Here is a 24,127-nt window from a genome sequence, read left to right as displayed (position 1 = left end):
TTTTTAGAGAGAGAAACATTGATGTGAAAGAGACACATTGATTAGTTGCCTCCCGCATGTGCCCTGACTGGGGCGAGGGATCGAGCCTGTAACAGAAGTATGTGCCCTTGACCAGAATCAAACCCGGGACCCTTCAGTCCACGGGCTGATGCTCCAACCACTGATCCAAACTGGTTAGGGCAATTTCTTTTTCTTTTTTCTCTTTTTTAGTCTACCAATCAATATTCATTTAAAAAATTATTTTTCTTCTCATTAAGAAACCATTTCTGCTTGGCTGGCGTGGCTCAGTGGTTGAACATAGACCTATGAACCAGGAGGTCAAAGTTTGATCCCCAGTAGGGGGTGTGCACGAGGCAGCCAATCAGTAATTCTTATCATTGATATTTCTCTCTCTCTCTCACTCTCCCTTCCTCTCTGAAATCAATAAAAATCTATTTTTTTTTTTAAAGAAGGAAGAAACCATTTCTAATAATTGAAAAGGCAAAGAATAAGTATTAACAGGAGCTGTAATCTTACTGAAGACAGTCCCTGCGAACACCTGGAGAACTTCCCCTTTCAAACACTCCAAAGTCAATTTCCAAATCCTACCTACCAACAGGCACTTTTACGGAGTGCCCTGTGTCAACAGGGTAGACATATAGCATTCCACTTCCCATGAGAAAACCGAAACAGAGCAGCTAGATTAACTTGCCCAAAGTCATCTAGTTTATTAAGTGCTAAAGGTAGAATTTGAACTTGGGCATTCCTCCGTGAACGACTCTCACACGTAAGAAACAACACTGGTGACTTGAAGAAAAAAGCATACACGCCCCTGGAGTACCAGGAGCACAATGTCAACGTGCAGTCAACTCCGGAAGACCCCCAGACACCAACCTCTGTGGTCTCTTTAATCTCCAGAAGAAAGCCGTGCAGGTCATCCGATTCTGTCCGCAGCGTCCTCATCTCCTCAGGGGTGCCCACCTGGAAACAGGCTTTCGCAGTTCGAGCTTTCAGCTCTTCCAGCTCCTTCTGAAAGTGCGCGATCTGCAGAAGCCACACACAAGGAGACTTCTTAGGGCGAGTGGCACAGCAGTAATGTCACTGCTACTGGGCTCACTGGCAGCACAGACTCTTGGGACACTCCAAGGCTCAAAGCCAGAATGGAACAGCCATGCGGGCGTCTGCACTGCTTGGGGAAAAACATGCAGGAGCAAGTTTACCTCCTCGCCAATTCCAACGATTACAGGGTCTGACTCTTTCCACTGATGTCCCTGCTTTTCTGTCCCAGGAGCCGGAAGTGATTTCGCCTGAAATGGAAGGCAAGATATTTAAATGTACCCAACACTCCAAGCACGGCTTCTTGAAGCAGTGGGTTCCACGCCTGTCACAGGTGGCGCCACTCTTGTAACAGCCATCGTTCCGTCATTCATTCCTTTGAGCCCGTATTTACCAGGTATCTGCTTGGTAGAAGGCATGTTTAGACAGTGGAGAAAAGGTTAACAAGATAAATGAGATCCCTACACTCAGGGAACGTCTCTTCTACTGGGATAAAACGACTAATAAAAAGTAAAACAATCAGATAAATTTCAGCTGGTGACAGTGATCTGGAGTAGGAAACAGGGACACATAAAGAGAATAAAAGGGGGACTACTTGAGGTGAGATGGCCCAGAGAGGCTGCCTGTGACCTGAGGCCCGGAGTGAAGGAGAAAGCTACGGGAAGGTCTGGGGAAGCACCTTCCAGGCAGTGAAAAGAGCGCGTGCACAGAAGCTGAGGCATGCAAGACGCGGCATGACGCAGGGAAGAGAGGAAGTCAGTGCGACACAGGGAGGTCAGGGTGGGAGCTGGAAAGGGCAGGGCAGATCACGCAGGGCTACCCCACGAAGTCTGGATTTCATTCTAAGTGTGGTGCAAAGTTCCTGGTGAAGTGTGAGGAGAGTGTAAGCTTCTCTTTAATTTAGGATTATAAAAGATCCTTCCTGCTGCTAAGCAGTGAGAGGGAGGAGCACAAACAGGGAGATCAGCAGGAGGCTGACCAGGTAAGAGATGGTAACGGCCTGACTCGTGACGTTAGCAGGGGGATGGGAGCTGTGGATTTATGACCTACACCACGTCAGTGTGAGCTGAGAAAGACTTGCTAGAACAGACTGGGGGAGGGACTCTGAGTTTGGGGCTGGAGCAAACACCTGGTTTCCTATTTAAGGAAATGGAATACTAGGAGAGGAATAAGTTCTGGGAGAGAGAAACCAAGAATCCTGCATCAGAAATGCTATAATTTGAGATGACGTCTCAATTATTTAATACCTATAGCAATTAACAGTTTTAAAAAAAAGTATAAGTACTCATTAAAACAGCAAACATTTACTTAAAAACCACCATGTGTCCTGCATTGTGCCAAAAGCCAGGCCTGAGAACTATTTACTCTGTGCCCGTGCTGTGCTGAGGGAGGTGGGGGTGGCTGGGAGAGAGACAGAAGGAGAGACATGACTCCTGTTCTGAGGAGACTAAAATAATCTAGTGGGAAACTGACATAAAATCATCTTTAAGGTAAACCATAAAAATAAACTGAGATGACAGACTGTAGATCTAAATATGAAGAGATTATAAAGCTTTTAGATAAACATAGGAGGGGAACACTTTGTAAAGTATTTGGCTGTCTAACCACTATGCTGTACACCTAAAACTAACACAAAATAATACTGAAAGTAAACTGTAATTGAAAAATAAAAAAATAAGGAAAATATCTTTTTTACCTTGGAATAGGAAATGACTTCTAAAATGGAACACAGAAAGCACTAATCACAAAATAAAAATTGATATATGAAACTATTTTAAAATTAAGAACTTGCAGTCATCAAAAGAAACCATAAAAAGAATGAAAAGGCAATTCACAGACTAAGTAGTTACATTACATGGGTGTGTGTGCGTGTGTGTGTACATACACACACACACACACACACACACGGAACTAACTCTTACAAATCACTAAGAAAAAGACAGAAAACCCAATAGAAAAATGAGTAAAAAATCTTGAACAGTCACCCATATTCACATGGCCAATAATCATATGGAAAAACTCAATTTACTGGTCATCAGGGAAATACAAGTTGAAACCACAAAATACACCAACAATAAACGATGAAAAATACCAAGATTGGGGAGGACATAGAACAGCTGAACTTGCATACATGCCTGGGAATTAAGAGAAATAAAGGCATCGTCCAGGACCAGCAATTCCACACGTGGATATTTATTCAACAGAAATGCATACGTTTGTTCATCCAAAACATCACCTAGCAAGGTTACTGCAACACTATTCACAGTAACTCAGATCTGGGAGCTACTGGAATGCCCACTGAGACGGAATGAACACATGTAGGGTAGTCACCCCATATGATACGGATAGACATCACCAACATAATGTTGAGCAAAACAGCCAGATACAAGAATACATGCCGTGTGACTCCATTTATAGAAGGTACATACAGGCTAAGCTAAGCTGCACTGTCAGAAATTATGACAGCTGAGCCCCTTTGGCAAGGTAGCAAGTAGAAGGGCACAGACGAGGGGCATTGTGGGGTCCTGGTCATGTTCCATTTCTCAATCTGAGTGCTGGTTACCCAGGTGTATCCAGCTGGTGACAATTCATTCAAGTGTGTGTGTCTCACGTAAGTACCTTTTTCCCTATGTGTATCATATGTCAATAAAAGTTAAGTAAGCAAAATCAACCGAGATGGTGAGGAAAAGGGGCACTGGATAGAATTGATTACTTTGAGAAGAAGAGAAAAATCAGATGCCACAGTATTTTCAGACAAGAGACTACAACAAACGGAGAGCATCAGGTCCTGCATAAGCTCAGTAACCAGCAGAGGAAATGACGCAGACTCGGGAGCTGAGATACATTTGTAATGTGAGCACAGAGCACACATTACAAATATGCAAAACTCACCTATTTCCCACCACAGAGTCCTAAGAACTATTGCGAAAGTGTAGATTCTAAAACACAAAAACCCGTTTTATAAACAGGCCTGCAGGGGCAGTAATGAGCAAGCACAGGACTGCGAGTGAGGTTCAAGTACCTGGGGAGAGCCCGTCTTCGCCGCCGGAGCGGTTATCCTGGGCGATTTCTGCCCCAGTGCGGACACTGGGCCTGGGCCGCCATGCGCAGATCGCCCTGCCAGAACAAGACGCCAGTTAAAACAGCCAGCCAGCACTCACTCCCGCTACTTCTCCCATCACAGGTGCCCTTTCCTCAAACAACAGCCCAGTTCTCATTGTCCCTGGCCCCTTTCATGATTGTGGTTAGCAAGAGTGATGCCCACAGTTGTGTTAGCCCCCGTTCCAAGGTAACTAAAAAGCAAGCCTTACATTTTTAGATGGGAAATTCTTTCGTAAAGCAGATAAAACTAGCGTGTCTCTGATCACAGGCAGGAGGACTTGTGGGCAGGCCCAGGCCAGTCACCTGGCCCCTCCTTCCTCCTCACAGAGGCTCCAGTGCACCTCAGGGAGCTGGGGACAGTTTAAACCGGAAGATGAGACCAATGACCCCATCACCTGTAAGAACTCACAGGGTCGCGGGACCCTCCTGGGCTCACCCGCTGCGAGTTAGAGTCATAGGGGGAACTTTTAAAGAAAACAAACACCGTCTGGCCTGCGTGTGCACCGAAAGGCTGGCAGTTCAATTCCCAGTCAGGGTCCATACCTGGGTTACGAGTTTGATGCAGTTGGGGAGCGTGCAGAAGGCAACCAATCGATGTTTCTCCCTCAGACTGATTTTCTTTCTCTCTCTCCTCCACCCTCCCTCCCTCTCTCTAAGCATGTCCTCAGGTGAGGATAAAAATGAAATACTAAAAATAAAAATACACACACACCAAAACCCCAAGTGTCACTTCAGAAAGTCTGATTACACTACTAGGGGATGGATCCCCCATGAGTCTAGTGTGCAACTGGGACTGAGAGCCAATAAATTAGGACCCCCCCCCCCCAACTTTAAGAATTAAATAATGGCACAGGGTGGGGCAGATCTGGGTGGTGAGCAGCAGAAAGTGATAAAGTAAATGTGCACTAAGACTCCAGTTTTTTCTCCCAAACCATAGAGACGTGAAAAGACTAAGGCAAGGCTTCTGAACGTTTGGGTCCTATACGATGCCTTCAGAACGTCCCGAAAAGTCCTAGCGTGAGGTGACTGGCAAACTCCGCAATGCAGCCCTTTCTCCTGAGCAGCAGGCGAAGAGAGATGATTTCAGGCATCTCATAGCTCAATGCCTGCTTGACATTTACCAAAATAAAATTATTCCCGTCACACAAACACCAAATGGTTACCTAGATGTCTGGCTAGGCATTACCACTGGCATTTATGACAATAACCAAGTTAAAAACGGAGACAGGTCTGGCAAACGCCACCTTAACCAACGGACCAAAGAACACCACTGTGTCAGGACACCAATCGTGCGGTGTGATGTGCGTCACCTACGTGGTGTTACTGCTCAAAACGCTTAACCTGAACCTCATCATGCAGGGCAACTAGGTCCAAAGTGAGGGACCGTCCACAAGCCTACTGGCCTGACCTCTTCCAAATGTCAGTGCCGGGAAGACAAAAAGGTGGCAAATGTAGGAGACTGAGCCTGAGACCCAGCTGGAATATACTGTGATCCCTGATTGGCTCCATTATGGGGATAACGGTGGAAATGTGCACATGGGGGTAGGTTATTGTTAAATTTCCTGCAGTGATAATGGATTGTGTGCCCTTGTTTTTAGAAGATACACTGAAGTACTTAGATGTGAAGTGTTTCATGTTGTAATTAACTCTCAAAGGTTTTAGGAATAAATGTATTAAAACAAATGGTGCACAATGTTAGCAAGTGTTGAATTTTGGTGAAGGTTATAGTATTCATTATATAATTTTTGCAACATTTCTGCAGGTTTGATAGGAAAAAAAAGGTAATTTGCTTATGGAGTTTCATAATGAACTTTAATTCAACCTGGCTATAATAATTATTCCCACTATGATCTTTATTTAATAAATCTAATTACAGTAGGGCTGAGTGTGAAAATTCAAGACAGCCACTACAGGCAATAGTGTGACAGCCACCGCGGCTTAGAGAAATGTTCTGTTCTGGCCCCTCACAGGGGGCAGGCTCCCAGGGAAGACCAAGGCTGGACAACAACTCACATCATCCAGTGTCAAGTGCACAGGAGGAATGTCGGAGAAGGCATGGCAGCCCTGAGGCCACTGCGAACCCTCCCAACGCAGAGAGCAGAGTGTGTGCCACAGCACGTCAGTGTGAGACACAGAAGGCACGAAAAAACAACTAAGTCCAACTACCTTAGCTGGGCTTCTTAACTACCTAGAGATGCTAATCTGAGAATTCAGGACTGAGCTCTAAAGCAGTGTATTTAAACCGTACCTGATGCTGAGGGGGAGGCGGAGGACTTGGCTGACACGGAGCCGGATGCTGCTGAGAGGGGCGTGGGGTGGCTGAGAGGTCCGGAAGAAGCTGGCTTGGAGGCGGAGAAGGGCAGCATCGGGGGGGTGCTCGGTGAGCTGTTAGGAGCAGAGGCAGCCACGGCAGTGAACCTGAGGACGGCAGCCCGAATGCATCAGAACAGCCTGCTGAAGACTCTCCCACGCTGCTCATGAGCAGTCATCAAAGGATAACCTACTATCCGTACCTTTTAGCCCTCGAGAAATGTAAATGTTCAGCCACTTTTTATAAAAGGTGAAAGCTGCAAGAAACATTGATCTGATCTGCTTATTTAGGAATGAGTTAGTCAATAAAAATACCAAATAAATACTTAACAGGAAAACGAAACTAAGACTACCATGATATGAAATATTTTCTACTCTATCAAGCTGAGTAGAGCAAAAAGGGTGGGACTCAATTACGCTTAGGGGAGTTCAGTTCCCTCTTTTCCCAACAACATGACTGAGAACTCGTGTGGGAGACCACAGCCTCTGGGGAGTGGAGGAGGAAGAGGGAAGCAGGTCGCCCTCTTTGGGATGTGCAGTCTCGGGGAATGTCAGGGAAGCTTCCCCTAAAGAGCAAACGTCTGGAGACAATCTAACATCCAGCATTAGATGACTGGGACAAGAAATTAAAATGCCATCGGCAATCACAATGGTGGCAGCAGTGACAACGGCGGTAACACCACCTCCACAGCCACTAGAGAGTCCAGATGAGTGTGGCAGTGCCGTAGTGTTTACACCAGATGGCTGTGTTGGGAAGGGCTCCGAGGTCTAAGGAATCACTTCGTTCAAGAGGCTTACAGTCTAGTGGGGAGACCACCACCAGCAGATAAAGAGTAAAAAGTAAGATGAGTGAGCTGGTAGATCCAGATCTGGAGGGAACTGGGATACCACATTACGAAGTTTGGGCTGTACTGAGAGCAATGAGAAGCCACAGGGCTGCCAAGCAGGAGTCATTGTATCCGATGTGAATACAATTTCACCCAGTCACTGGTGGCCGCATAGAAAACAGTGCAGAGAGTCAAGGGTGGACAAGAGATTCACTTCCCCTACAGCATATATACTTTGTATGGCTACTTTTTTTAAATAAGGGGTATCTCCTACATTTGAAACCTGAAGAAGCAAAAAAGTATTTAAATATAAACCTCTAATAATAATAATTAAAAAAAAATCTAAGAGACCCTTCTGGACACAAATGAAATGCAAACCTTTTGTTATTTGGATTTTTGCCATTTGCTAGTATTACTTGGGAAAAAAATGAAAAACAAACAAACAAACAAGAAACCCCCTGGAAAATCACTGAGTAACTGCAATCGCAGCAGCTGTTTTCGGTGAATGACATGGGCACTCCCACCCGCCCTGCGGAAAAATCAAACTCAGTGCCACTCACTTGTCGCCGAGGTTGAGCTTGACAGCAGAGGCTGAGGGTGGGAAGGAGGGCTTCAATCCAAGGCCGGGAGTGGACGCACTTGGCATTGGTGTGCTCTCCAAGGCAGGCTTAAATCCCGAGGATCCAAAGGAGAACGAAGCGGCGGCGGGGGCCATCGGAGAGGCCGCGGGGGTGGGCGCCAGGGGGGTTTGAGGAGGAGCGAATGAAAAGGTGGCTGCACCGGAGCCCACTGCTGCCTTGGAAGCGTCAGATCCACTGGGGTACGGAGGGGGCTCCCCAGCAACAGACCCAGATGATTTCAAGGACGGAGAACCAAAGGAGAAGGCGGCAGAGGCCCCCACGGCAGAGGGCAGAGAGAAGGTGGCGGCGGGAGCAGCCGGCAGGGAAGGTGGAACGGAGACAGGAGCTGCAGCGGCTGAAGCCTCGGGTTTCTGCGGGACTGGCGAGGTTGGGGTCGTGGGAATACTTCCTGCAGTGAAGAGATGGGGGAAAGGAAGGGACGAGTTAGCACGGTAACGGCAGAGGGCCACATGACAGAAGGCCAGCGGAAAGGGTCTGTGGCAGAAGGAAGCCAGAAATAAAGGTCCTGGTGCATGAAGGAGAAAGAAACACAGGAGATGGAGGTGCTGGTTCACGTTCCACAGCAAACGCTCCACAGAAGATTACAGAACTTTGAAGGAAAAGGAAACGGGGAAAGACATTAGACTAACAGCACTTCATGGATGCCCAGCTGAGTAACACAGAAAAAGTACACTTCGCAATGTGAAAAGCAAGTCATCCTGCGACATTTCATCCCAATCAGGAACACTTGTAATTCAGATCTCTACCTGTAAGTCACTGAAAGCCAGTTCAGGTGAATAAAAATACACACAAAAGCACAAGTACACTGCATCTCAAACAAAGGAGGCAAAAATGAGTTGAGTCTCTGAGAGGTTCACTTAATAAATTCAGAAATGACAAAACGGCCCAGCTGATGTTGCTCAGTGGTTGAGCATCAACCTATGAACCAGGAGGTCATGGTTTATTCCGTCAGGGCACATGCCCAGGTTGGAGGCTCAATCCCCAGTAGAGGGTGTGCAGGAGGCAGCTAATCAATAATTCTCTCTCATCATTGATGTTTCTATTTCTCCCTCCCTCTCTGGAATCCATAAAAATATATTTTTAAAAAGAACCACAGCCCTAACAGGTTTGGCTCAGTGGATAGAGCGTTGGCCTGCGGACTGGAAGGTCCCAGGTTTGATTCCGGTCAAGGGCATGTACCTTGGTTGCGGGCACATCCCCAGTAGGGGGTATGCAAGAGGCAGCTGATCGATGTTTCTCGCTCATGGATGTTTCTAACTCTATATCCCACTCCCTTCCTCTCTGTAAAAAATCAATAAAATATATTTTTAAAAAAGTAAGAAGCAAAAAGGATTAAGATTTGACTATATAAAAAGATAGTTACCAAATAACCAAATGGTAAATTAAAAAAATCTGCAGCAAGAATGAATACAAATTGAGATTTGAAAATTTTAAGACTCTAATAGACAAAAGCTGGGAAACTAATTCACAAAAAGTAAATATACTAGTACTTAATCTCTCTAATAAAAGAAATGTAAATTTAAATGAGGCCAATCACTGTCCTCTAAATTACTAAAAATTAAATATCTATAACCCTATGTTAGGAAGGGTAAAATGAACCTGAAATTTTTTTACTACTAATATGTACCTAATTTAGCAGTCCCTTAGAAAATATTTTAGCATTTTGTCTCAAAAATCATAAAAGAATGGACCCAGTAAACTCACTTCTAAGAATAAAGCCTATGAAAATAATTTTTAAAAATGAAAGACATTTAACACAACCCAAATGCAAAAAATATTCAATGGAATATTAAACAGTCACTCTTTTAAATGAATCATAAGATTATGTAAGAGTCTGGAAAATGCTTATAATTTAAGTTATAAACTTGCATTCCAATGATATATACAGTATGAATACATCTAGGAAGAAAGATGTTTATGAAAAAAACAATCAAAGAGAATACCCCAAAAGGCAGGTTTAAAATGATATCTACTTTCTGTAAAGTCAACATGTTAACTGTCTAAATTAACTAACTAGATAAGAAAGCAATATTTTTTGTTGTACTTTTATATTAATGGGTCTTGGTCTTCCAAATGGTTGAGACAGTTGACCCACTATGTCTAAAGCAACGAAATACTTAGGATGCAAGTATGAAAACACTGTTTTGGAACGATCACTTCTATGAAAGTATAACCCTGCAAGCACATCTGTCCTGTTAATACTTCTTTTACACAGTAACTATGGAGCCAGCACAGCGAGCTCACTTCTTTGAAGACACACATAAAGGTTAGTCACTTCTACGCATATTCGAAGGCCGTGAGAAGTCTGTTCCACAGGAAATACAACGGACCCTTTGAAAACCTCACTGCTCCCGCTGACCATTCAACCCAGCATCCCTGGGACAGGGCCCACTATGTCTTCTGAGCCCACAAGAGGCTGCGGCTGGAGCTGGCGGGCCCTTCCTCCCTGCAGGGCCCCCTTCCGCCACCTGAACTTGTTACCTCTGGACCAAGCGCCCGGGAAGAGGGAGTTTCTGGCCTCGGCTTGAGCCCCGGGTTTAATGGGCTCGTAGCCAAGTCCTCGCACTGAGCTGTGTTCAGAAACAAACCTCGCCCACAGCTCCTGCCTTCACAGGGCGCACTGCGTGTTACAGGCGGACCAGGCCAGCGGGTGCAGGCCGTTCATGGTACTCAGGACCACTTACAGGAACAACTCGGTACACACCCTGCAGCCAATGAGGTGTCCCAACACAACAAGGCGGCACAGTCTATGCAGGCCAGCTGGTTATTACTGGGGTCTCACTGCCAACGGTAGGAGCCACGCATCTGGCTCCACTGACGATGCACAACTCACCCTGCATATGGAAGCCTCGCGGGAATACACCCAAAGTACTGTCAACCTTACCCAGCCCACCTGGTCAACACACTGTTTCTTAGATACGAATTTGGTTACGTTATAAGCATTTTTAGACACACTTGAAGAGAAATTCTTAAAAGTTATATACTCACAGAATCCAAAAAGAGAAATATTAGTGAAATTTCAAAATAGGAAACAATCCCCTTTGAAAATGTTTTCTATTTTGTTCTCAGAAGTGATACAACTGCACTGCGAAAAATTTGAAAATACAAATTAGCATTTGTATGTGTGCGTTTATGCTCATGAAGATTCTGTACCAAATGCTGACTGTGGCTACTGCTTGACGATGGGCTCTTACGTTATCCTGCTTCTATATTTTCTAATTTTTCTCCAATAAACATATATCACTTAAGTAGGATTTTTAAAGAGGAAAAAAACAAACCTGAAGAAAATGAAATATAAACAAAAGAAAATAAAATGCCCATGTTCCCACCACCGGAAATAACCACTATTTTTATTTTAAAAATCAATCTTTTAAGTATTTTTATGCACATATTTTTCTCATAAAAAAGGAGTCATACAGTAGATAGTGCTTTTTATGATATATTCCACTAACTCTTTCCTTGTCCATACATATCATTCCCAATAGTTACAAGGCACTCAGTGTATGAATGTACAGTCATTTACTTAAGCAATCCCTCTGGATTAAACCTGCCCGTAGGATTCTGACCATATACCGCACAGTCCTACAATAGGGGATTGTTGGTAAACTACCTGATGGGGCCCATCTGGCCCAGCTTCCTTTTCCTCTGAAGTGAAGTACAGAGTGGAGAACACAGCTTGTGAGTGAGGGAAGGCAAGTGTGTGCATGTTTATTCTAAGAAAAAATGAGTCCCCGACGCAGTAAGAATGACTGTCCCGAGATAACTGTATTCTCACATATTTCCCTCCTTGGGAAGAGCCCTACTGGCCCATGGCGCCCCTTTCTGGCAAAGGGGAGACATACCTGACGACCTGGGCTGGCGCTCTCCCTCCAACGGGAGCGGCTCCGGTGTCTTGATGAGGGCCCTCACCCCGGGATTCTGGTTGATCATGTAAAATGGACAGAGCACACCATCTGTCGAGAGTAACAGAAGAACCGGAGCCGGAGGGAGAGTCTTCTCATCAGCTGTTAAAGAAGAAAACGAAAGTGAAGAAAGAGGGAAAGACGGCCCGAGCCAGAAGGGCTGACTGCCCTCAGCTCCAGGCAGCTCCCTCGGTCCAAGTCTCAACAGCTGTCCCCCACTCACCCTTCCCAGAGCCGCTGCCTGGGTCGGATGGCCACCGTCTGCCAGGCCCGCATGGAGGCTCCTCATCGATGGCCACCGACCGCTAGGCCCGCACAGAGGCCCGGCCGTCCGGGAGCAGCTCGGACTCTCCTAAAGCTCCCTGGATTTTCCCGAGCGCTCCCCTGACCAAGACAGGAGTCTCCAGGAAGTGGCTGGTTAGGTAGAAGAGTGAGACTAGACCAGTGATGGGCAACCTTTAGAGCTTGGTGTGTCAAACTTCGCCAAAAAACAGAGCGTAACTCGGGTAGTGTGTCACTTTGAGGAAAAAACTAACTCCAAGACTCTAGTCGCAAATGTTTCATCCTCAGGAGCAGCAAATGTTTCATCCTCGGCATGCGGCCGCGTGTCATCAGAAATGGCTACGCGTGTCAGTGCTGACACGCGTGTCATAGGTTCGCCATCACTGGCCTAGACTCTTTAGAAAACACAGAGTAGGCACAAAGGTGAGTCAAGCTATACTCACTCTCAGCTGAATCACAAGCACAGATTTTGTCAAGTAAGACTTCAAGAGAACTGGAGTAAAAGAGCTAATCACACCAATAACCCGGGAAAGGATAAGGAACATCGCGGTGCCCGACGGGGACCCTCTCTAACGGAAGCACCAAAGAACATGGCTTCGCTGCACTGGCGCGGTCCACGGGACTGCAGCCCTGCCCAGCTCCAGCCGGGAGCAGCTCCACGCAGAGCACACACTCAGGCCCAGTTCAGAGGCCACGCGCCTGAGGTCTCCATTTCCAATCCGTGCCTTCAAACCAAGGGCCGCTACACAGAACCGGCCTAGGGCACTGCTCCCTGGGCAGGTCACTGGGGAACTGGAATGGGCAGAGAAACAAAACTGAAACCCTGGACTTCCACCATGTTCTCAAGTTTAAAGATACAGGCAGATGCGAGTGCGTCTGGCCCCGGTTTCTCCCCTAAGTGTCCATGACAATTAGTTCAGTGCTGTCACATGTGCTGTCACATGGGCTTCAAGGAGCAATGTGCTACCATACCAGTTCACGGTGCCCAGCAGAGCAGGTTCCGCCAGGAACATTGAGAACTGGACTTAATGTTAACCAGAGTCAGAAATGATGTGCTGAGTGATGTCAGGCTACACTTACTGATGGCAATTTCCACCTGGTTGGTATAGTCTATGGCCACTCCCACGGGCAAGGAGTCATCGTTCTTGTCTGTCACAGGCAGTTCAGCTCGACTGGAATCCTCAAGGAGCCACGATTCCCAATTAATCTGAAAAAGAGAAGCAGAGAAAATGCACGGCGGTCAGAGCTCTGCGCTGGCTCCTCCCGCACTGTGCAGACATGAGAGAAAGGACAACTCGCTTGGGTAGACTTAGGTGTGGACCGAGACTGAAATCTGGGGAGAGAGTCTAAAAGTCACGACTATCCCATGAAGCAAGAGGTTAATTTTCCAAATCAACCCTTCCCTCTGCTCTGGGGCACCAAGTCCCCGCCTGTGCATGAACAGTGCCTACTGCCCACCCCAGCCAGGCAGAACGCTGAGCTTGCCGGGTAAACCCAATCGCTGCACCCAGCCAGTCACGCCTGCCCCTGGAGCCTGGGATTGCGACCAGGACCCCCGCAGACCCCTCCGGCAGCCTTGTGTAGGAAACCTATACAGTTGGGCAGGTAACCTTAGTTCTCGTCTTCCCAGTTCCGGTGTGAGTGCCCCACATGGGTCCATCCTCCTGCCTCTGAGAAACCACTAAGACATTCCAAACACTCCCCCTTTCCTTAAGTATGTTTGAGTGGGCTCTGTTCCTTCCAACAAATGATTTCTGACTTTTAAAAATCACTAACATTTTGTCTGACTTTCAGCATTGACCAAAACCGGCAACACGAATCAAAGGGAAGTGTTCAATGAGTAACCGAGAAAAACAAGCAGCTGTCCAGGCAAGGGAACAGAATCACGTTCCATGGCTTAGCTAAGGCATGAGTAACACGCGCATTCATAATAATGTCAACAAACTTGACTTCAACTTTGAAAAACAACCTGTAGACAAAATGAAGACTTAATCATTACAGACCACAAAGCACAGTGACAGCGCGGTACTGGGAAAGGCACACGGTAACAGCCGGAGGTGGGGTAGGGAAGGGGAGCTCAAGGCCAGGGTGGGCTGCTGAGACATTCCTCTCACAAAAGGGAAGATCAGGAGGTACAGAGTGTGGTGGCAGCATCAGAAATGAGGGTAAAATGCAAGTGACAAAGGTAATCAATAGAAGAGGAAGAAGGTTGTATGTGAGCTAAATCCTCATCTGCCTTAACAGCCAGTAAGGGCTAAAACTAATCATGAGTAACTCGTGAGAAAGCAAGTCGTTACTTAGGAATAAGGAGGTAATCATTGGAAGGAAAAACTCACAGGTTAAAAATGGTCCCCTCTACAGAACAAAACTGCACCCAGATGGGGAGAGGCAGGGGTGATTTTTTCATTTATAAGCCCTGCTCCATGAACATAAATGATTTTGATAAAAAGCAAAGAAAATGGTGTATTTTTAATGTGTGAATACATAAAATATTTGTCTATCAGGAAATCATTATTGAAGTCAATCCAAGAGTAAACTGGACTGCTGACCTCTGACCTCTGACCCCAAAGTGGCCCACCTCGACACTCTGACAACCATGCACTTACAGCGAGAGCCTTGCCACCCAGTGATGGACAGATGCTGAGTGGGGGAAGGGCCATAAGTGTGTGTGGGGGGTGCACAAACATTTTAAAGCTCAAGGCAGAGTTTGAAAGAGAGTTTCCCTTTCATCACGTCTCCTCTGTGGTGCCTCTTCATCAGCTGCCACAGCCCCGCTCCTGCCCGCCAGGAGGGCAAACGAGAGGAGGAAGGGGGTGCTCCTGTGCACAGGCATTCTCGGCTTTGGGTGCGTGACAGTCTGGTAGCACCTGCGTGTTGCTCCTGCTTTACCAAGGATGGGCTACAGTCCATTGAATAGAAGGGCAGCTTCAAGTAACGGGAAGGAAATGACGCTGGTAAAACAGAACCAGGCAGGGGAACCCTCCTACACACCAGGTGCGCTCCTGGTGGAGGCTGATTATATAGGGCGTTTGGCCCACACACCGCGGATGGATCCGAGGAGAACAGAGCGCTTTCTCTGACACCAAAGAACTAATTCTGACACCTGTGTCTGTCCAGTGCAATATCCCAGGGCACTTGGTCATTTAAGCTTTGCTCTCACCCGGGAGCTCATTAAAAGGGATGTGACCTCATTTAATTCTTACCCGCATAATTAATTCCCTCCAACACCTTTCTCAGAAGTCCCCCCCAGAAGTGACGAACGAGAGGAATTTACCTGGTCGCTCTGTCGGGCAAGGATGCTAACTTCTGTGGAAGCCGCAGATGCCGCCAGCACTAAATCCCTTCAGAGAACAAAACCAGGAGACGTTACATTAAAGCACAGAGCGATTCTAGCCCAACCTGAGCCCGTGGACACAGCTGTGAGGATCGCCTGGAGGTGTCAGGGAGGAAAGCACATTTTCTACGGTTGAAGAAAGGTGAGATTCTCAGATGTAAATCTTAACTCTTGGCTCACAGGACAAATCCCTGGGCACTTGGTCAACTACCTACTGACCTAAGACAAGGGAGAGCCACGCAGAATCTAGTCGGAATCCCCAGTGAGCACACAGTCCTCCAGACGGAGCAGTCCGGGTACAGCAGTGGTTGGCAAACTGCGTCTCGCGAGCCGTGGTTTGCCGCTCTGTTGACTGAGTTTGCCGACCACTGGGGTAGAGGAACAGGCGCCTGGCTTCAAGCCCTCTCTCCCAGGGAGCTCCCAGAGGGCAGCTCGTCTTTATTTCTTTCTCTGTTAATTCTCACCTGAGGATATTTTCCCCACTGATTTTTAGAGAGAGTAGGAAAGGGGGTGGGGAGAGGAACATCGATGTGAGAGAGAGAAACATCCATTGGTTGCCTCCTGCGCGGGCCCCAAACGGGGCAAAGACTGAACCTGCAACCTAGATACGTGGCCTTGACTGGGTATTGAACCTGAGACCCTTCGGTGCGCTGGCTGACACTCTAGCCACTGAGCCACACTGGCCTGGGCTCAAGGGCAACTTTTAATATGCACCTTGAATATCAGTATTTTCACAAACTGTCACTGGGCTGTTAAGAAAAGGGGATTTTTAAGATTAGCACATATCTGAGCTAAAGAATTCAAGGCTGGGAACCTAGAGGAGGAGCCGGAAAGGCATTAACTAGCATCGGCTGCAAATATGTCCCTGGCCCCTCAGCCTCTGCTTTCCTCTTACACAAACAACTGCAGAGCCGCGGGGGGGGTGGGGGGGGGGGGGGGGGGGGGGCATGTCCTAGCCGGCGGCTCACCATTCCTCCACGTGACTGAGGTAGTAGTGGTGCTGCCTCTCCGTGCAGCAGCCGTAGCAGGGCTCCATGAAGTTCACGAACACCTCTGGGTGCTTTTCATCTTTTTTCTACAACAAACAGAATGAGGAAAAATCTCAGGTGCGACTTTCCCTTAGTCCTACACAGTGAATGGCTCTCAAATGAGAAAACCATTTAAGTTTTATGAGAAAATTTGCTCAAAAACCTATGTCCACATGTACAGACACGATATAAAGGCAGCAGCGTGTAATACAAGGAACAGGAGCGATGGCCGCCAACCAAACGGAACTCCAACTGCCTGTCACTTTCTGGCTGTGGGCGAACATGGACAGATTACTCCACCTCTGATTCTCAGTCTTCTCACACATGTAACATAGCTACTAAACGACAGCAGAGGCTGTTGTAAATGTGAAACGAAATGATACATACAAAGTTTAGCCCAGTACAAGGAAAGTGAGCTGAGCCCTCAATAAATACATGCTAGTATTAATATTATTCCCGGAAATAGAAATCTTAATGATATCTTGAAATAAGGAATTCATTTAATACATTCATGAGTTGCATAACGACATTTCAAACAACAGACCACACGTTAGGATGGTGGTCCCATAAGATTACACTAAAGCTGAAGAATTCCTATCGACTAGTAACACTGTAGCCAGAACACCTTAGCCATCAGTATGGTAACACAAATACTTACCACTGTGTCACGGCTGCCTACAGTGTGCAGTACAATGACATGCTGAACAGGTCTGTAACCTAGGAGCTGTAGGGGAACAGAATCTGCCACCCCAAAATGTCTACTTGGCATGAGGGTTATCCTCCCTCCCCTACAGAGCAACGAGGGGTGCGGTAGGTAGACCACTGGGTTTGGGCAAGTGCAGACTCTATGATGATGTCGCACGGTGCAGTGCTCAGAACACAGACGTGTAGTTGGGCGAGGTGTAACCGTAAACATATTTCAGAAATTCAACTGTATCAGGAACCCAAGTTCAAAACAGAGCTACATCAATCTGTTGAAAGCCAAGTCACATTTCATTTGACATAGAAATTTGCCTGCAATTTACTACTAAGTTAAAGCAAGGTTGCAAAACAGAATGGAAGTGTAACTCTCACTTTTATTGCATTCAGACATTTATTTCTGTATTTTCAAATGTTTTTCTGGACTTTTAAAGCGAGTATGATTTGGAAATACAAGCCCGGCCTCATTAGTCTTTGTTTCAATGCTATTGCAGTTTAGTAAGACTGTGCAGATACTAGCGTTCTTTTCTTTCTTCAACAGGACTCCCTCCCTCATTTCACTTGGTTCCCTGCTCCAATGGCCCCTCCTCAGAGGCCCTCCTCGAACACCCCATCTCACTGCACCGGGCCAGCACTGGCCCTTCACTTGCCCGCTTTATTTCCTCCATCACCCTTATCCTTCCCCGATGCCATGCTTATCTTTGGACTGGCACATTCACTAGAATGTCAGATCCACAAGAGCAAGGACGCTGTATTCTCAGCTTTAAAGCATCGCCCAGCACACTGCAGGCACTGGATACAAGGCTGATGAATAAGTAAGTGAGAGCATTTTAAAAGCCAGGCTATTTTCTTGCTCTTCTAAAATGTCTTATCAAGTTAACATCTACTAAGACTCAGTTTACAGCTTAAACAAAAGCAAGTTTTACAATCTTTTTCACAGCATGATCACAATAGTGCGTGCTCGAAGCAGAAACCATATAGTAGCTTCAGAACCAGCTCAAAATGGCCCTGTCCTGTTTCTGACAAGACACCGAGGCGCCTTTCAGAAGACAGACCAACACCGCAAGTCACGCAGCCAAAGCAGTGCGGAGGGACCACCACCTCGGGCTGCACCTGGAACCAAAGTTCTCCCTCCTCAAGGAACCAAAGGACCGGAACTTAAACACCAGAACCTTCCAGAAGGGAGGGGTCCGCTGTGCAAGAAGACCTGGTGCTGAAGCCCCTATCACGTCATACCGCAAACGGCCAAGTTCCACGGCCCTCCAGTCAGAACCCACACAGCCAGCACTTCTGCTGCCCCTAGCCTCTACCCCTCAACCTTTGCCTTTAAAAATCCTTGATTAAAAGCCATCAGGGAGTTCAGGTTTTAAGCGATAGCTTCCCATTCTCCTTGCAGGCAAATAAAACGGCTTTAGTTTCTCCATTGGAAACCTCCATGTTCATTCAGTATTTGGCTTTGCTGGGCATCGGGGGAGCTGATCCTCATTCGGATCAGCAACATAACTTTGGTCCCCAGGCCAAGGGTGCACATGAAGATGCACCATCACAAGAAAGAAAAGGAAACTGAAGCCTAAGCCTCAAACTTTATTACAAGACTCCTGCAACTCTCAAAGGACAGCAGCCTTCCACATACGCACCGGGAGCAGAGCCATCACCACGTCCGGAGACGTCTCCAGGGTCCCATCCGCTGCGGCATACACTATTGTGAAGACATAGGTCCCAATCCACAGCACATCTAGAACTGAGACACACACTCCAATAAAGCTCCTTGTTTGGGAAGCTCTGCACGTTACCAAGTTACATCTTATGGATAAAAAAATCCAACTACTATAGCTTTAAGGTCTAGATTTCATTGATCCGAAACCCAAATTCATCCCAAAGTGGTACTTTTTTTTCCCTGGTGGATTTTATTGGGAAAATGGTGAGCAATTCTAATGTGAAAAATCAGGACCCATTTAAGCCATCTACCATGAGACACAGGTGTCCACCAGATTCCTGCTACAACGACAGGAGGAGAGTGTTCAGAGAGGAGGCACCAACGCTCTCCTGAGTGGGCATGTAGTATAGCACGTGATTTAAATGTCTGGAATGCAGACAGCACCTTATTGAAGGTCAGCCCCCAAAAAGCAGATGAGTTACCTCTGACAGGATGATCTGACTCATAAAATGGAGGACAAGGAATGACTTTTTTTTCCTGCAAAGTCTGAAAGAGATTTGAAAAAAATAAGTGTCAAATGAAATAATCCCCAAACCAACAATGGTGAGCATTATCTCAGAACACCCACAGGGACAGGATGGGACTGCACACGCGACTACACAGCATCACTGTCTTTGTTCCTGCAGTCAGAGAAACGGAACCTGTCAGATGGACTCAGCCAGAGACAAACACTGCTTTAACCCCGTGCTCCTGCATTACAGCTACAGCCTTTCACCAGCTCTTTCCCCCTGCAGCTCTGTTCTCGTGGAGTGAACTGGGAATATAAAGTTGGGGAACTTTGTGTAAATATGATTACATTTTATTTAAAAAGCAGAACAAAAGTAACGCACGCACACGTAGACTATCTATGTGAGCATCCGGAAAAGTCCGGAAGGCTGTGACTAGGCAGAAGACAGGGTGCCCTGGAAGATGGACCATGGATGGGAGGGAAGGGACACTCCACTCTTTCCTGCATTCACTTGTGTACGGAGGACTCTGCTGCCATGAGCATAAATAACATTTCCATTGAAAAAACACCAGATACCCCGAACCACCCTCCAACCAGGGGGTAGCTTCCGTAAGAACGGTTTGGAAATCCAAGGCAAGACTCACAGGGAGGTACTGGACCACGGTTCCGTTCTGTTTCCCCACTGCCAGCTGCTTTCCTTTGGGGCTCCAGCACACTGAGCAAAGAAGAAAATGCCACCAGTTAAAACGGAAGAAAACGCAGCGAACCAGCGAACCAGGTCTGTACCAAACAGCGACATAATCACTAGCTCTTGTTCTCAGTCCATGGAAGACTGTAGGACCATCCTTACCCAGCAAAGTAAGAAAAAGAAAAATCACTATGACCATACAATTATGATTTATCACTGGGCCACCGAATCGATGGATAAGAAGGCTTTTTCAATGGAGTACTACTGCCCAGAAAGCTGGAAAGTACACAAAACTGCAGTCTTTAGATAAGACAAGGGACCAGAGGTTTCCGAATATCAATAAATCGCTGTCTTGCTCCTATTTGATATTTCTGATGCTCCCCCCGAAAGGTACAAATGGTATTCAGAGTACAACTATTTCAGATCCAGAAACAATTACTCTCAAAAACACAGTTCTAAACCAGCGGTACCAAAACATTTCCTTCTCCAGAAAACCCAAGCACATTCAAGTGAAATCATGGCTGCTGTTTGGCTTCAAGGAAATTAATTGTGGAAATAAAGAATACTGTCTCCACTTCTACCAAATAACAAAAAATATAACAAAAGACGCATTTGCTTTTAATCCCAGCAATTAACTTTTAGGCATCAGCACTACTGTATGTGAGAGTGAAGCCTTCATCACCCACCAGACGTTACTGCGACCGAGGAAGGAAGCGTTGCGCACACTTTCACTGTTTCTGTGACTTGTAGGACAGCGATGCTGCCATCGGCCAGACACACTGCCACCATGGAGGGCACAGTGGGGTTCCACTTCATGTCGATCACCATGCCTCCTGCATCTTTCAAAAGCTTGTGATAGGCAAATGGGCGTTTCTGCTGCTTGGCCTTTTAAAACAAATGCCCAGAGCAAAAATAAATTAATGAATGCATGGATGAAAAATTTTGAATATGTAAGTTTTCTCAAATTACAGTTTGCTTTTCTCGATGAACATGAAAAATAATTAGCTCTACACAACAACCGCTTTGTTACAATGTCAACACAACGTTGAAAATGGCAATGAATTATTCTAGCACACTGGAGGGACCCCCAGCAGGGAATACACGAATGCACAATCATTGAAAAAAGCAGACACTAGGCTAAAATCTGGGCTCTGCATAACAGCATTGGGCCCTTGGACAGTTACTTAAACTCTCTGGGCTGTTTCTCCATCGATAAAATGAAGACAGCAGAACCTACTGTGTCCAGCCCTGGTAGCATGAACAAGGATAAGGCATGTAAAGCACTAGTACGGCCCTGGCACGGTCAGCACGAGCACTCAATACCATGGACTGTTATCATTATAACCCGCTGGGAACGGAAGAACACCGCCGTAGGAGGCCAGAGACCCAGCGTGTCACTTCCGACATTACCCAGTCACTCTATGGTCTTGGGCAAGTCACCCAAAGCTCCTGAAGCCCCCTAGGCTTTCGCTGCCTCATGTGTAAATGAAGTAGGAAATGGTTTGGGGCAGGTGCTATTACGAAATAATCTCTTGAAGTCCTTTCTACTTCAAACATCTATGGTTCTATAATTAAGGACTTTTAAAAAACCCATATTTAAACTAGAAAAGACTTCAAGGGTCAACCAAGAACCTCTAGGCTATGGTTCAATACCAGGAAACTTTAGGTCCCGTTTGACACTGGAGTCTGCCCGTAGCTTACCTCATTTGAGAATGTGCGAACATCAAAAAAAGCGATAATGGAACCGTATTCACTGGACATCATGCACGCAGAGAGTGTGAGGTTATCACAGCTCAGGGCCAGGTGATGTATGGGGAATTTCATAGGAACTAGCAAGCCTTGAACTTTATCAACTATAAAAACATAAAAAAAGACAAAGCAGGAAATGGAATGTTCATAAACCCATGCACATGCCCTGGTGTCTAGTCATGCAGATAAATCTCAGCTTTCTTACAGATTTGTAATGATGCGTGAAGTATTCCAGGAATTCTTCTTTATACGACCTGGGGAAATGAACTGTGGCTGTCACCCTTGTTGAAAACAGTGTTCTTAAATTGGGTTCCTGGACCCTATTCTACCACGCCGGGGTGTGTGTGTGTGTGTGTGTGTGTGTGCCCCACACTCACAATTCTCAGGTGTCTGGAATTCACCTCAATTCTGACATCATCTACCCAGAAACAGTATCAGATTCCAGGTTAAGAGTTCAGTCCTATAAGACTGTCCCCGCTCTACACACACTTCAAGCCCAGCCACAAGCCCAGCGTCTCCGTGCTTCTGCCCAGCTGGCTACAAACTGAAGGCTTCAACAACCCCCTCCAACTCAGAAGGCCAATTGCAAGTCCAGGTTGTTACCTGCACTTCTGACCGACTGGCTATAAACCAGAGGTTCCAAAACCTCTTCTGTGGGTTCAAATAATTTGCTAAAACCGTTCAAAGAACTCAGAGAAATACTGCATGTTACTGCCTGGATCAGTGGTCTATTACAAAAGGCTGTCACTCAGAACAGCCAGGTGGGAGGCTAGAGAGGGCAAGGTCTGCGGGAAGGTGCGGCGCTCCGTGCCCTCCCCAGGCTTGCAGCTCTCCCTGCGTCTCCACATGGTCACCAACTCGGAAACTCTCCAAACCATCCTCCTGGGTTTTCACGAGGGTTTCATGACATGGCAGGATATCAAATCATTGGCCGTTGGTGATTAATTCAACCTGGTCGGGGGAGGGGGTAGCGGGAGGGAGACATACCAAAAGTTCCAGTCCTCTAATCACAAGGTTGGTTTAACTGGCAACCAACCCCCATCCTTAGGTGCTTTCCAAAATTATGTCACTAACATAACAAACCTCCCCCCAAGTCCCCAACCCCCCAACACTTAGGAAATTCCAAGAGCTGTGGGACCTGGGAGCCAGAAATTGTGGAGGAAGACCAAACATATATATATATATATATTTTTTAAACTTTAAAAAATATATATATTATTTCTTGTAAGTCACAATATTGCCAACCTGTACCCATATTTTTTGCAACAATGCTCTAAATAGTACACACTCCCACTTGTTTGGATGGAACTGTTGTGCCAACTAAAAAGCCATGCAGCAAAACCCTTCTCCAGGAGAGCCACAAGCCAGGTTCAGCTGAGCAAAAACAAGTGCAGGGCAGAATGAGCTCAGAGGAACAACTCATCTAGAGAGAAAAACAAAGGACCAAAGAGAACCAGACAGGCTTCCAACATCCAACCTAGAACTTCTTCTTGGGCTCAACCTGAGGACTAACAGCAGTTTTCATTTTAATATTAGAACGGCTCTTGGGAAGGAAACTATATTAGTACTTCACTACACTCCTCCCTGCTATGCAACACAAAGCAAATGACTTACCTATCTTATTGGGATCGTCTCCAGGTTTAATTTGAATAAGAAGATTTTTAGTGGGAAAAATGTGCAACCCACTGGCTCCACCAGCGAAGACCAGGCCATACTTGTTGGACACGGCAAGTAGACTTGAGCGTTCCCTGGGCAGCTCCTCAGGGGAGTCAAAGATCCTCACCTTCTTCAGGGCTCTAAACTGAAAATCCTGTTGGGAAACATCAAAACGAGGTCAATTCAGGGAAAATGGGAAATTAAATCATGTCTGTGATAATCCAGCAGACTCAATTCCAGTAAAACAAAAATACATATTACCCCGAGGCCAAGGACTGTGTGGCTTAGTCATTTTCAAGCTTCCTGTACATATTGTGGTACTTGGCAGTGTTTATTAATATTTATTCAATGAAATAAAATTTATTATTATTTTTTGTTGATTTTAGAGAGAGAAAGGGAAAGAGAGAAACACTGATTAGTTGCCTCCAGTATGTGCCCTGACTGGTAATCAAACCCGCAACCTTTTGGTGTATGGATGACGCTCTAACCAACTGAGCCACCTGGACAGTGCCAGTGAAATAAATTTTAAAAAATTCTTTCACGAAGCCTTCCTTGACTAATCCAGCTCACACTAAACTTTTCGTTTTCTGAATTTCTAGTTTATTTATCGTCTTAGCCTCCACACAAGCTGGTGTCATTATCTATTATTATTTATAATCTTGTCCTATTTTGTAGTAGGTATTGACTCATGACCCACAGTAGTGCTTAA

General features: G+C 46.2%; 1 protein-coding gene across 1 annotated transcript in view; it reads right to left on the bottom strand.

Annotated features, from left to right (window-relative positions):
• The window catches only part of NUP214 (nucleoporin 214), a 79,168-nt gene that overhangs the window by 52,933 nt on the left and 2,108 nt on the right, over window positions 1-24,127 (bottom strand). The window contains exons 2-16 of the mRNA XM_028127069.2: window positions 23,377-23,572; window positions 21,715-21,866; window positions 20,700-20,898; window positions 19,970-20,040; window positions 19,300-19,363; window positions 18,798-18,901; window positions 16,402-16,508; window positions 15,374-15,440; window positions 13,180-13,306; window positions 11,758-11,919; window positions 7,835-8,303; window positions 6,386-6,555; window positions 4,058-4,152; window positions 1,200-1,286; window positions 874-1,023 (exon numbers count right to left, since the gene is read on the bottom strand). Coding sequence (XP_027982870.2) covers window positions 874-1,023; window positions 1,200-1,286; window positions 4,058-4,152; window positions 6,386-6,555; window positions 7,835-8,303; window positions 11,758-11,919; window positions 13,180-13,306; window positions 15,374-15,440; window positions 16,402-16,508; window positions 18,798-18,901; window positions 19,300-19,363; window positions 19,970-20,040; window positions 20,700-20,898; window positions 21,715-21,866; window positions 23,377-23,572 — 2,220 coding nt within the window. The remainder of the gene's footprint in view (window positions 1-873; window positions 1,024-1,199; window positions 1,287-4,057; window positions 4,153-6,385; window positions 6,556-7,834; window positions 8,304-11,757; window positions 11,920-13,179; window positions 13,307-15,373; window positions 15,441-16,401; window positions 16,509-18,797; window positions 18,902-19,299; window positions 19,364-19,969; window positions 20,041-20,699; window positions 20,899-21,714; window positions 21,867-23,376; window positions 23,573-24,127) is intronic.

Source organism: Eptesicus fuscus, chromosome 15 (assembly GCF_027574615.1).
Source record: "Eptesicus fuscus isolate TK198812 chromosome 15, DD_ASM_mEF_20220401, whole genome shotgun sequence".
Taxonomy (NCBI): domain Eukaryota; kingdom Metazoa; phylum Chordata; class Mammalia; order Chiroptera; family Vespertilionidae; genus Eptesicus; species Eptesicus fuscus.
Note: the sequence above shows the minus strand (reverse complement) of the source record. Positions and strands in the feature narration are given on the sequence as shown.